Here is a 14,493-nt window from a genome sequence, read left to right as displayed (position 1 = left end):
GTTCAAAATCCTATTCAATTGTAAGCATTTGCATCTGAATTTCAATATGTTAGAAATAATCGAATGCTCGGATCTTAGAGCGCTTGAAAGTGTTTTTGAGTTGTGAAAGCAGCCTTAAAGATTAACCCAGTTGTTACGGATATCCCTTTTTTCTTACGATTCCTGTGATTTTGCATATATCGGCTATTTAATGCATCAAGGCAACAGGAAAAATACAAAAAAAAATATTGGCCTTACGGAAACGCTGGAAAATGGTGTTTGATATACGGAACGCTAGTAATATGTACGGCCGCTTGTATGAACTTAGAGATAATACCTACTCTTTGCAACTTGCGTAAGTTATTAAAGTATTTGCATAAAATATGGAATATTCATTAATAAATAATATTCAGAGTTAAATTTATTATTTTTCAAATTTAATTCCAGTAGTGCGAACTGTATAATTATGCCCAAAACATTTTCTGGGATAAAGGGTAATATATATTCCTTGCAAAAACATTGCATTTGTATCAAAGCGTGAGTTTCATAAAAATTGTGTGTTGTGACAGAATTTGAAATGTGAAAATATTTCTCCTCTGTGAATGTGGCGGAGAAAATCTCTTGGTTTTGACAGTTGGCTCAATTTTCAATGCATTTGAAGCAACTGTAACCACACACTAAATCATCTCATTTACAAACAGTAATTTCTTCATATCTTCAAACTTGACTGACCCTGTCTAGGGTATAATTGGCAATCTAAGCTAACGGGATGCAGTCTTCTTCATCATCACTGGATGAAGAATTCTCTAGTGATTTCAATGTGGGCTCTCCAGGCAAATCTATTGGCACTTTATTTTCATCACCAGAGTTCTCTTTGGTTAAGTCACCATTAAAATTTTCGGATTTTTCGGCGGGAAAATTGTGATTGAGTTAGGGATACACTCATCTTCATTTTTCTCCAATTCTTCAATGATTTCATTTAAAGGAAAGGGCCTCGAAGGCAGGCGCTAAAAGAACAAAATACCGCAGTTCATATTACTAGCGTTCCGTATACGGATCACTAAGTTTAACGTTGAATTAGTAACAGTTACTATAAAAATGTTTATAATTATGTTATCGATTTACAAAAAGTGGGCTACAAACTTTCATATTTCGGCAAGAAATACTTTAGAATAAATACTTATCATCTTTGTATTCACCTTGAAAAAGTCATCGTAAAATTTACGAAAACAACAAAACGCTTACGATTGAAATGTGACACCCAATGTAGAACAGAACACTTCTGATGGACAAAGGGACCCCACAGGAATCGTTTAACACAATCAATGTTATCAGAAACCACACTCATTGTTTATAATAATTTAATTTTTATGTTGATCCGTAAATCAAACGCTAGTAACAAGTGGGTTAAGTATGAACAGTTCATATTAAATCCATCTTTGAGTAGGTAGAAGATGAGCACATTCAAGCTGTAATATTCTCGACCATCATTTCAAAACACGGGCGATTTGTTCTTTTGAAAGTGTTAGTTCTCTACCTAACATAACTCATGCACTAGTTAAACGATCTCGCCCCGTCTTACTTCTACATCAGAGCACAATGAAGCCATAAAGTATTGGCATGAATACCTTGTAGCAGGGCCGGATCTACCTATGGGCTGATTGGGCTGCAGCCCAGGGCCCCGGGGTTACAAGGGGCCCCCAGATCCCGCTAAAAAGTAGGCCATAATTTAAAAAAAAAAATGTTGTCTGTAAAGTCGGTTTACGGACGATATTTTTACGTGACAACGTCATATAAAGTTTCAGCCCAGGGCCCCACAAATTCACGATCCGGCCCTGCCTTGTAGGTTGTATGTAAAAGCGAAAAGTACTAAATAATCTATGGTCTGTATACATGTTACATCAAGAAATCTAGCTTGGTTGTCTAATTCTGAAAATCTATCCAATTTGGACAGATTTTGTGTAAAATAGTAACGATATTATTTGTGTATTAACAAACGACCTTTACTTTAGTCGGTCAAAAGTACAAATGAATGAGTACTTTAAAATAATTTTAGATTTAGATAGCAGCTAAATACTCTAACTTTACGATCATTATGTGGAATTATAGGTGCTTAAGTATAATTATTGTGTGTGGAACTCACATTCAGTATGACATTTTAACTTCACTAACTGATTTTCTGAACCATACCTACTTGTGTTCGTTTATTACTGACTATTTATTAGTGACTGAGTTTCTTGCGCTGCTACTTCTCAGCACTGGCCCATTTATTGTCCCGAAGCAGTGTTAGGGTCAGTATTGGGTCATGTAAAAGTGCTTTTTAAAAGCCTATTTGCAAAAATAAATGAGTTTTATGAGTTTTTTATTACTTGAGTCACTTGTAAGTACCGCCCGTACTACATTATGGTCAGTATGGTCGCTGCTAGTTGTGAATATTTTGACATATTATATCGAAAATAATCGAAATACAAATTGCTATGTAACCTGTATATATTTATCATCAAATCATTCAGTTTCTACTTGGGCACGTCTCTCTAATTTACCATAGACAAATGGAGGATTTGGCTTACACTCCTCATGCTGACAGGTTGAGGAGGTAGGTCATGTTAGTTGAGACTTGAGAGGTATTGCCACTTCAGTGTGGGAATAAAAAGAAAAGGAGCAGTTAGTATCCGTTGTAGTGAAAATACCTGAATATAACTAAGATTGCTATTAAGCTATAATACAGTGTGAGTCACGTTAAAGGGTACATATGAAAATAAATGAAACTAGACCTGTTTTTATCGACAAAAAAGAGGTCAACAATTTTTTGAGATTTCTTTTAAATTTTTTATACAATTTTTTTTCTTCCAATTACTTATTGTAAAAAAAACGTAATAACTTTTAAACTAAGCGGTATATCCTGATAAAATAAAAACAGTAATAATGCTAAATAACAGACGATACTGAAAAAATACATAAAATACCCAGAAAATGTCAACAAATAATAAAAAATGATACTTTTTGAAAAAAATCTGCTTAAAAATTCGTATTTTTTTGGTTATTTGATAAATTTCTCCAAAAAATGCCCCTATAACAGGTGGTTTTTATTACTTTGTATTATTCTCTATCGTATTATCTTTGTAAAACCAAAAATCGCATGTTTCTATACCTATCACAACATTTGCTATGATCGTTTGAACTAAGCCTCTCCGGGCGCGTCCTTTTTTCAAAGAGTATATTTTTTTATTATTTGTTGGCCTTTTTTTGTGTATTTTATGTATTTTTTAGTATTGCCTGTTATTTAGCATTATTACTGTTTTTATTTTATCAGGATATACCGCTTAGTTTAAAGTTATTACGTTTTCTTTACAATAAGTAATTGGAAGAAAAAAAATTCTATAAAAAAATTAAAAAAAAATCTCTAAAATTTTTTGACCTCTTTTTTGTCGATAAAAATAGCTCTAGTTTCATCTATTTTCATATGTACACTTTAACGTGACTCACACTGTATAAGAAGCAGAACTAACTGGTGTAATGTTAGCAAGATTCTGTTACAAATTTTCTGGCCCAAGAAAAACAATAGCTTAGTAAAGTTGCAGAATAACAACAGTTAGTAAAGTTGAATAACATAGAACAAGGAACCAAACCATTGCATAATCGATGGGATGTCAGTATGTCAAGGGGATATCGATCGTTCAGGCGATGCAATGCACACCATAATATTCATGGGGTGCCTAAAGTTCAGAGGGCATCTTATTAATTTCATGGTTCGTGCTTTGTTTCTATGCTTTGAAAAATTATTTTTATTTATTTTTCCACAAATAAGGTTACCAACAACGCAATGTCAAACTTTAAGCTCCCAAATAAGTTATTTTTATTTGCAAAACTTTTTTAAGTAATTTTTGGATATAAATACTAGAAATTATACGGTTATCTGGCAATATTTGTTTGCGGAGGTAATTGAAATCTAATGTGATTTTCTGATTAGCGAATTATGATAATTATTAATCTGATTCTTTCAATCTTATCAAGATCTAATAACCAGACATTTTTTTTGCAAATGGCAAAATTTTCAATAAAATCGATAAACTGATAATAAACTAGCCAAAAATAATGATCGTCTAAACTAAGATTTTTTTAATAACTTAGCCTCAGCGGCAACCACAAATGGATGTTTGGCGTGGATCGATGCGTCTGCGTTCATTTATGTATAACGATCGAAGGGGGACACGCGTGACCTTCAATTTGGGTCCACGTGTCGGATCTTGAATGGGTAATTATCAGAAAGGTGACCCTGAACTCTTAAGAAACTGTTTTTTAGTCATTAAAAACACTAGAGAGGAGGGAGTATCAACAACGTGATCGTCACAGCTGGTCACACAGAGGAGGGGATCAAAAACTCTTTAAATTTCTGTGACGTAATTTAAGGATAGTCCCTTATAGGGTTATTAAAGATACATAATTTATGTAAAGGTTTTTGTAATGCAACTCAGTAAATTAAAGATCTTCTCCTAGCTATAAAGTCACATTTTGAAATATTTACTTTATGGTAGTTGCCAATTAAGAAAAAACATTATATCAAAGTTATACTTATTATAATCCCCCAGCCACACAAATGGTTAAATGCATTTCCCTGAAGAATATGATCAGCATAAACCCCAATAGCCCAAGGTATATCATAAACATACTGACCAAACATAATATGTCCGCTGTCCCTTTCGGGACCACTCAATCATCGTCTTTCATTTCTCGATATCAATTTGGATGAACCCGATGGGTTTTATTTACTTTTCCATAAATTACATTTGCATATGTAAACTGAGTGGCTTCCGCTACTTTGTCTGTGTAATTAATTTGAAAAGCTGTTTGTTTATTTCTTTTATTTTAATTTTATATATCTTTATTTAAAGAAACATACAGCCTTGTTTGACACATGCAGCTTAAAATTAAGTGGGTTATGTTTTGTCATTATAATCAATTATCCCAAATCCCAAACTTGTAAATTTTAAACTTTCATGCTCTATTTCAGCCTCTTGAAGTATTTTTGGGTCAAAAGCTAGCCTATGTCTAGTCCTTCTTCAAAGGTACCTATTTGTATCTTAGAATAGCCTGAATGAAAAGGTTTCTCCGTCATCTATCTATATAAATAAAAATTAATTGATGTTCGTTAGTCTGATTAAAACTCGAGAACGGCTGGGCCGATTGAGCTGATTTTGGTTTCAAAATGTTGGTCGTAGTCCAGGGTAGGTCTAAACGGTGAGCAAATACGCGCGCGATATTGTTTTTCTGTGACAGACAAAATTCAACGCGGGCGAAGCCGCGGGCGGAAAGCTAGTCTATGATATATTCAAACTGTTTAACTTACCTTTCAGCATAAAAAACTCCATCTCTTAAATTACGTGGGTGCTGCTTACCTGAAAAACAAAATAATGTTCATAAATACAAGATACAATACATTTCAATACAAAAAACATAGGCATTAATTATTTGTAATCTCTGTGTTATACAAAATGAACTTTAATTTATATTTTGTGTGCTTTATTAAAATTATTTTATTCATTCATAAGCTTCCGCAGGTTTTCAGTGGAAATAATAAAGTATATTAGCATCGGAAATAATTAATCAAACATGTATTTTGAACCGAATCGATTGTATTTTAACTATTGTACCAACATGAAGCAGTAAAAAACATTTTATTTCATTCGTATTGTTTTCGAAATGCATTACCAAACCACGCAAAAGACTATACAGGGTGGAAACGATAAGTGATCTCACTCGATTATTTCTAAACTATACAAGATATTGAAAAACTGGACTGGTACTGATCCTGAAAGTGCTTCACGAGCTCTTTCAAACGGTACCAGTAACAGGTTACAGAATAAACTGGAACTATCCGAAAATGCAATGTTTCCAGCTTCCATACTAAATGTATGGCCAACCACACAATATTAGAAGTGTAATTTATTTTTTGTTAAATAATAAACTTAAAAAGTCGGTTAAATAAACTCGTAACTTGCATCTTATTTAAAATTATTGGTGGAAAACATTAGTTTTAGGCTTTACTTGCTATAATATTATCAAGAGATGAGTGCCATGACTGTAATAGTACTAAATGTATGGAAGATGGAAACATTAAATTTTTGGATAGATCCAATTTATTCTGCAAGCTAATGTTGATACCGTTGGATAGAGCTCGTGAAGCACTTTTAGGATCAGTAACTAGTTTTGCGATATCTCGTGTAGTTTTTAATATTAAGTAACTTTACCAAATGTATGGAAGCTGTAAACATTGAATTTTCGGATAGTTCCAGTTTATTCTGTAACCTATTATTGGTACCGTTTGAAAGAGCTCGTGAAGCACTTTCAGGATCAGTAACCAGTTTTTCGATATCTTGTATAGTTTAGAAATAATCGAGTGAGATCGCTTATCGTTTCCACCCTGTATTAGTTATTATTTAAATTATTACTAAACTATTTGCTGTTGAAAATGGTCAATTTTCTCGATCAACACCTCAAGAGAAGTGAGATTGGCTGAAAATCAGCACTGTCTTGAACAGGCAGTCCTTGGCAACACGTGCTGAGCCACCTCCATTTGCTTATTTACCTTATTCCTTCTTTTTGTAAACGTTTTTATTATTAACTAGCGGCTGCCAGCGACTTCGTACGCGTGGATCCCGTTTTACCCCCTTAGGGTTGGAGTTTTATAAAATCTGTTCTTAGTGAGCACCTACGTTTTAAATCTAAAAGGAACCCCCATGCATGAGACTCCTAGCACTTGTAGTTTCTGAGATTTCGTGATGAGTGAGTCAGTCAATCAGTGACGTTTCGCTTTTATAAATATAGATTTGAAAATAACTATTAAATTAAATAAGTGAAAACACAGAAGCCGTCTATTAATTAATCAGTATGAAAAAACCCTACAATATTTTAACTCTTTGCGTATAATATCAAATGCAAAAACAGTATTTAACCGTAGGCACTTATAAATTCAAAAAGCCTCCCTTTGTTCCGGCGAAGGCACAAGAGGTGATAACGTAAAAAATTATGTGCCAATGTCGAAGCATTAATACCCTATTTACACGCTACGACGTTTTTGCGAAAGGGATGCCAGAAACCCTTAACTTAAAGTGGCCTTGAAACCCCATCTTGCCGTTATCACGCACACGCTTAGGTATCATACTGGATATATTCCAAAATAAGTAATATTGTGCTGAGCTCACTCGTGACACAAGCATATTTAGCTTAGTATGAGGGGCTAACGGGAGTATTAGTAGTTTGTGAAATAAAAAGTTATAAATAAACTAAAAAAAAATCATTCATCATTATTATTGTTAAAAAATCTGCGTTTGAGTTGAAAAGTAATCTTACCGCATTTTATACCATTGAAAGATTTTTGTGAAAGTCTGACGCACATTTTCTATAATCCTCTAAGCTCTAAGCCGTTTTCAGGGTTTTATTTATATAGAAATTCAATATCTGCCAATCCTAACCCTTTTCCACTCGTTTCCCGCTCAGAATGGAGGTCCTAAGTCGGCAACCCTGCCATCCCGTTGTTCTGCCAGTCATCCCTTCGAGGGCACTGGCGCGTCTCGACAAACGCGCACGCGACGAAATTGAAATTTCCCGAGCAGAAAGAACGCACGTAATTCCGAGGAATCCAAGCCTACGTCAAAGGGACGTATTATGTGTCATATTTTGTCGGGGGAGACGTTAAATACGCACGTCGTTACCATAGCGAAATTAATCCTTTCGACGCTCTATTAAAAGGGTGGAGGAAAACGCAAATTCATCTCGTGCCGCCTTTGGTGCCTTTGACATTTGTGCGGTTTAAGATCCTTCAAAATATTTTTAACAAAGATACCGCAATTCAAAGGCATCAAAAACGCTATCAGAGATTTGCTTTCGCCTCACCACACACAAGACGTTCACAGGACATTCACGACCTTTACCTGAGTGGAAGACCTCGGTGAGACCGGAGACGTGGGAGTCCGAGGCGATGGCGGCTCAGCCCTGTGCTCAGCCAGCACCCTGTGTTCGTTCTTAGAACCCACAACAGAGTTCTTCACCCTCTCCATTTGAGCGTGAATCGCTTTACGCGATATGACCTTGATCTTCTCATCTTTAGTGCCACCGTCAGCTAGCTTCCTCATGAGCCTAGCAGTGGTGGCTACTGTGTGCTGCTGCGTATCGGAGTTAGTACGAGCGAGTCTAGTCGCCGGACGCGTCACGGGCGTAGCGGCTCCCGTACTGCTCCGAGTGGTCTCATTCCTATTGAACGGTGTGGAGTCATGTTCTGTGTCGGAATCGGCTGCGAGGTAGCCTCCTCCACCTACAGACGAAACGCCTGTGCGAAGCAGATTTTCGTGCTCTGCATATCTGACTCTCTCATCGACCGCAACCGTTCCATTCTGTGCCCTTTCCAGTCCACGTTCCATTTCACCAATTTGCCGTTCCAGCTTTCGTAGCACTTCGTCAGAGGGCGGGGTGGGAGCATTTTCGTCTGGCGGATCTGGAGCTTGGAATGATTTAAGGTGGATGGGATGAGCTCTGCTGATTTCCAGTTTTTTCGGCGCTATGCCCGAAGGTGTCACTTCGTACTGGGTGCGCGTTTGTGGAGGAGTTCTTTCCAGCATAGCCAGGGACACCGGCGATGGCGGCGGGGCGCCATTGACTGCTGGTTCTTGGGTCTCCGGGGTCCGAGACGCCCTCGGCGAGCGGAAGCTCTTCCGCATGAAGTCCTCGCGAGTCAGTTTCCTTTCCATTTTAGCTGGAGAACATTTCACTATTTTATAACTAAATTAAATACAGTATCTATTCATTCTATTCCTATCACAGTTGTGCTTTAACTAATTTAAAAACGAATGACCCTTATCTGTGAAAACAATCAACTGTTCTATAATCTCTCACGCTTTAGTTTATCAGATGATAACGTGTTTGATTATTTGAGGATTCAAACGATCTACTCTATTGTGCCGTATCAGTTTCCACAAATAGCTCGCTCGATACAAGTGACCTTGCCCTCCACGAACCTATTGAGAACCTCGAATAAGCACCCGCTCGTATGGCGTCAGAGCACCTCAACTACTCTCTACAGTGACGTCCTAGCAACTATTAGTTTCTATATGACTGTTTTCTATGGCGATAACGTAATCAATGAGAGATTGCCTATCGATGCGGACACCTATTAATTTTGGTACACCCAAGCTACGAAAGTGATAATGAAAAATTATCTACTGATAGTGATTGGCTACTCCATATTTAAAATAAGAAACCATAATGATATCCAATAACAAAAACATGGGAACGATTCCAAAACGGAACAAACAAACGAACAGCTTCTAAAAAATTCCAATTTCCATCTAACGACTGTGACATCATAACAAAAGTAATTGAGAAAGATACTATAATGGTTCTTCATGAAAAAAATGAGAATTAATAGTAATAATAAAGAAACAATAAAAATAAACAATGCCTAATCAAACTCCAAAATATCTAACCACAAAATGACAGTCCATTATCGATTTCCCTTTGTCCAATATAAATGACATTTTATGTCATTCAAACCTATTAAAAATAAAGATCCAAATCGAATGTTTCCAACTATAGACAACTGACAGATGTTGATTTGGTTTCAACACATCCATTGGGCGACGAGCGAGACAGGAATGGGCATGTCCATCTGGAAAGAAAGAGACAAACAACTGGGTTAGTCAAAGCGAACTCCTCTGACCATATACCAATTCCCAAAATCGTAGCACATAAAGCCTTCTCAGCGGACACGTAGGCATCTGAAAGAGACATGTATACCGTCACCGAGACACTTGGGTAAACACAGAACATACACAAAGCGAACAATACACAATTTCTGAAGACATGAATAAACATAATATGTATGTACTTAAGACGTATGAATTCATGAATGAAGATTACGATAATATTGAATTGACGACATCTTTTTGAAATATTGTTATGACCTAAAAATCCTTGACTTCTATCACGTCTGATAAGAATAGTAGTATTATTGTCATTGGCAAAGTAATTATAGGCCAGCCAGTTACAAAAAAACTCAAAACTCATTATTGTCTTGAACAATGAACCGTTAATAATAAACAAAAACATCATGAATAAACAATAAGAGTGTATTACGTTTAATTTAACGATATAACGGTAATAAATATCAACGGTACGTATCGTACGCATCTCACCGGAGCCTTGGATCGCGGTCTTGACAATACAACAGATGGTGAAACACGCGTGACTCACTATGTTTTCGCTGTAACACTTCTGAGCACACAAACACAGGCAAAATTGCGTTAGGTGAATGCCATTTTGTTTGTAATAAAACAATATTTAAGCAAATGGCTCTATAAGAGCATTAGAGGGGTTTCACCACTGGTATTTTTACACTACTTTAGTAGTAGTAAGTGTTTCATAATCAGTCATCTAGCCCATTTTGGTGTGATTACTCAATTTGATCCAAATCATAGATACAGGTGTTGCATTTTTTGATATGACCATCGTGGGATACATAGGACATAATCAATATAGATCTCGCGTAGGTACTTGTAGTAATATCAGCGTTGCCAGACGTCCCGATTTTGGCGGGACGTCCCGATTTTGGCGGGACGTCCCGATTTTTAAATCAAATTTAAATGTCCCGCGCGGGACAGGCTCTGTCCCGCTTTTCGGAGAGAGACACTCACTTCACCAGACTATTGTTTGAAACGCCATATTATTCTAAAAAATTAAACTTTTTTTATTTTTTTCTTTTTTTATTCTAAAGGCGAATTTAACGATAGAGTAAATCTGATTTAAATTATAATTTTTTTGTTGAAATACATTTTCTATGGCTACTTTTGCTATCTATTGTCACGTAAACGTAATTTTAAGTCAAATAAAAAGATAAATATTTGAAAACCTTTGATTATATACGTTTTTTTTTACTTTGTCCCGCTTTTGACGGAAGAATCCCGCTATTTTCACTCAAAAAGTACCAAAGTCCCGACTTGGCGACGAAAAACTGGCAACGCTGAGTAATATTGACTTTAATAATACTGTACAATAATCACCTTATAGCCTAGTTAAGGTTTTTCAGCCAATAACACCAATTATTTCGTTCTTAATAGTCTTTGATTACGAAACCAACCTTGAATAACCGCCGAAGCACTATACGGGACACATACGGGTATTATAGCAAAATAAGGACGGGTAAAAATAAGGATATTATAGGTTTTCTCTTACTTAACTGTGGTGGTATTCTATGAATTTAATGGGGTATAACATTAACAAGGTCTTAATGGAATACTTAATTCAATGTCATCGTAAAAATTTACGCATTGATGTAGAATCTCGTTAAACTTTTCATGAGGTTTTTATTTAGGTCTTTACTAGTTGATTTATATTTATCATAACTATACTATACAAATAAATAGCAATAAAGATTGTTTTATTGCACTCGAGTCAATGCAGACAGCAGCATATACACAAATCGCTATGTTGCTTGCTGTGAGCCGTTAACTTCAAAAAACCTATAGCTGATTTGATACTAGAATACCTGATAGTAGAATACCTCAACACTTAAAACGCTCAAAATACCCACAGCTCAGCCAAATATAATATTGTTAAAGGCAACAAAGTTGCATGCATGCTATTGAATTTGCTCCACACGGCTGGTTACCGTGCCTCAGTGGATTAGCAGTCCACTGAGGCTACTAATAAGGTCAGAGTTCGAGCAGGGACGGGAAGTGACAAAGTGATGGGTGACCTTTAGTTAGAAGCGACACGAGTAACGGTACTCTATTCGTTACAAAAATTCCGAACCCTTCCCTATAAATAATAGATCAGGAAACGGATTATTGAGTTTCGTCGAAGCGGCTCATTTCGATCAATTAACCCTTCATTAACGCGCTTGGTTGATTTAATCGTGTGTTTGTTAATTAACAGGATTTTGCTAATATTACATTATTAGATACTATTTATGAGCATGAAATGATTGCTCTCATAATGGCATGGTATCATTTCTGGCATAACCAATGTAACAGACACTTAAAAGTTGTTGGTTTTAAGTATGTAGATAGTTGGGCAATGTAGGTCATTGTAGGTTCATCTTTCTTTAGGGCAGTTTATGACATAATTGTATTCAAAATAACTTCGTTAAGCCCCTAACGCAGATGCAAGCCGTTAGTGATAACCACCAAGATCGGCTACATCTGGTATTTTCGAGCCAAACCGACTAAGAGTTGAAGTGGTCCGGTCGCCATGACCGAAATCGGTCGGAGGCATCATCATCAGTGATAACGTTTGTATCAGTGATATAAACAAAAACAAGCAATTTGGCAGCCACTCCATTCGTTAGGTGGATCTCACGTGTTGGTCTGCAAATAGTGCGTCTATTTATAAACTGGTCACGATTAATTTCCATCTATTTATACCCCGCAGGCAAGTTCGCAACAACAAGATAGGTCATACGTATTTGACTCATACGTTAAAAATAAACTTTTCTCTGTGACGTTCAAAGGAAAATCTGAATTTCATTCATAATATGAATATTTTAATCTATTCTGAGAAGGTCGATCTTATTCCGGCTCTTTAACAAATAAATGTAATTTAATAAGAAATGGTTTCTCTAAAAATAAACGATACACATGTAGGCTTTAGCACGTGTCAAGTTTAGGGAGGTCTTTGTCACTTAATACGCTTTACGGATTATCTTTAATTATGTGATTAGGGTTAACAGGCATTTTCAACGGGATATTGTAATACAGTGTGAGTCACGTTAAAGTGTACATATGAAAACAGATGAAACTAGACCTATTTTTATCGACAAAAAAGAGGTCAAAAATTTTTTGAGATTTTTTTAAAAAATTTTATAGAATTTTTTTTCTTCCAATTACTTATTGTAAAGAAAACGTAATAACTTTTAAACTAAGCGGTATATCCTGATAAAATAAAAACAGTAATAATGCTAAATAACAGGAAATAGTAAAAAAATACACAAAAAATGCCAAAAAATTATAAAAAATGATACTTTTTGAAAAAAATCTGCTTAAAAATTCGTGTTTTTTTGGTTATTCGATAAATTTCTCCAAAAAATGCCCCTATAACAGGTGGTTTTTATTATTTTGTATTATTCTCTATCGTATAACCTTTGTAAAACCAAAAATTGCATGTCTCTATCCCTATCACAACATTTGCTATGATAGTTTGAACAAAGGCCTATCACAACATTATTCTCCTCTACAGGTAGGGACAATTTTAATTTTAACTAAAATGCTTATTTTACTTACGAAATCTTTTGTTTTTACTTCAAATCTAACTTGTCTTTATCAAAATTACAAATCTAGAGCCATTTTCAGTTTCGTTGTTAACGAAGCGGCTTAGTTTAAACGATCATAGCAAATGTTGTGATAGGGATAGAGACATGCGATTATTGGTTTTACAAAGGTAATATGATAGAGAATAATACAAAACAATAAAAACCATCTGTTATAGGGGCATTTTTTGGAGAAATTTATCGAATAACCAAAAAAACACGAATTTTTAAGCAGATTTTTTTCCAAAAAGTATCTTTTTTTATAATTTTTTGGCATTTTTTGTGTATTTTATGTATTTTTTTACTATTGCCTGTTATTTAGCATTTTTACTGTTTTTATTTTATCAGGATATACCGCTTAGTTTAAAAGTTATTACGTTTTCTTTACAATAAGTAATTGGAAGAAAAAAAATTCTATAAAAAATTAAAAAAAATCTCAAAAAATTATTGACCTCTTTTTTGTCGATAAAAATAGGTCTAGTTTCATCTATTTTCATATGTACACTTTAACGTGACTCACACTGTATATCTGGATGATATCTTTGTGTCCACCATATTTTTTTTTAACAAAACTATACTTGTAAACATCAGTAGACTGCACGTAATTGTTAGACTGCACATAAAACAATTTGATTTATCGAGTGCTTCTTCGAAATATCGAGCAGCAGCTTTCCATTTCATTACCCGAACGAAATTACTGAATAGCATAAATACACTATCGATATCTGAAATTGCGAAGATAACGGCGCACAATTTCTTACATCGCCTCGCTGACCCAATTCGCGCCAATACCAGTGATTAGAAAGTATTGTCTGTCTCATTTGGCTATTACTGACAAATCCCTGTAATCTGGCGAGACTTATTTACGATGATTCTTAGAAAACTCAAATTCGATTTATTTGTAACGGTAAAGCGATTATCTAGTAGTTGTTTAATGCGTTATGCGTTGCTTCAAAATCTGGATAATCATTTGTTTCAATTCTATGAAGAATAAATGCTAGAATAATAATGAATTGATGAGCCAGCCACAGAGATAAAATTATACATACGCAAGTGTTGAAGAAATATTTAGATAGCAGATGAACTTGCTCATTATAATCAACGTTAAAAATACAAAATATCAGTAATGGACTGCTCAAAAAAAATTTACAAGACGATCTTTATTTGCTATTGATAGATTTCTTTAATACTCAATCCAATAAACTGTTTAGCTCAACTTA

General features: G+C 35.1%; 2 protein-coding genes across 2 annotated transcripts in view; both read right to left on the bottom strand.

The window, feature by feature from the left end:
- Positions 1-14,493, bottom strand: part of LOC114355316 (uncharacterized) — a 68,488-nt gene that overhangs the window by 35,181 nt on the left and 18,814 nt on the right. The window contains exon 2 of the mRNA XM_028308109.1: positions 7,911-8,728. Within this exon, the coding sequence (XP_028163910.1) occupies positions 7,911-8,723 (813 nt within the window). The 5' untranslated portion in view covers positions 8,724-8,728. The remainder of the gene's footprint in view (positions 1-7,910; positions 8,729-14,493) is intronic.
- Positions 9,499-14,493, bottom strand: part of LOC114355317 (uncharacterized) — a 38,963-nt gene continuing 33,968 nt past the window's right edge. The window contains exon 2 of the mRNA XM_028308110.1: positions 9,499-9,640. Within this exon, the coding sequence (XP_028163911.1) occupies positions 9,593-9,640 (48 nt within the window). The 3' untranslated portion in view covers positions 9,499-9,592. The remainder of the gene's footprint in view (positions 9,641-14,493) is intronic.

This window comes from Ostrinia furnacalis, unplaced genomic scaffold (genome assembly GCF_004193835.3).
Source record: "Ostrinia furnacalis isolate ACB-3 unplaced genomic scaffold, ASM419383v2 OfSCF2388, whole genome shotgun sequence".
Taxonomy (NCBI): domain Eukaryota; kingdom Metazoa; phylum Arthropoda; class Insecta; order Lepidoptera; family Crambidae; genus Ostrinia; species Ostrinia furnacalis.
This window is presented reverse-complemented; position numbering and strand designations above follow the sequence as displayed.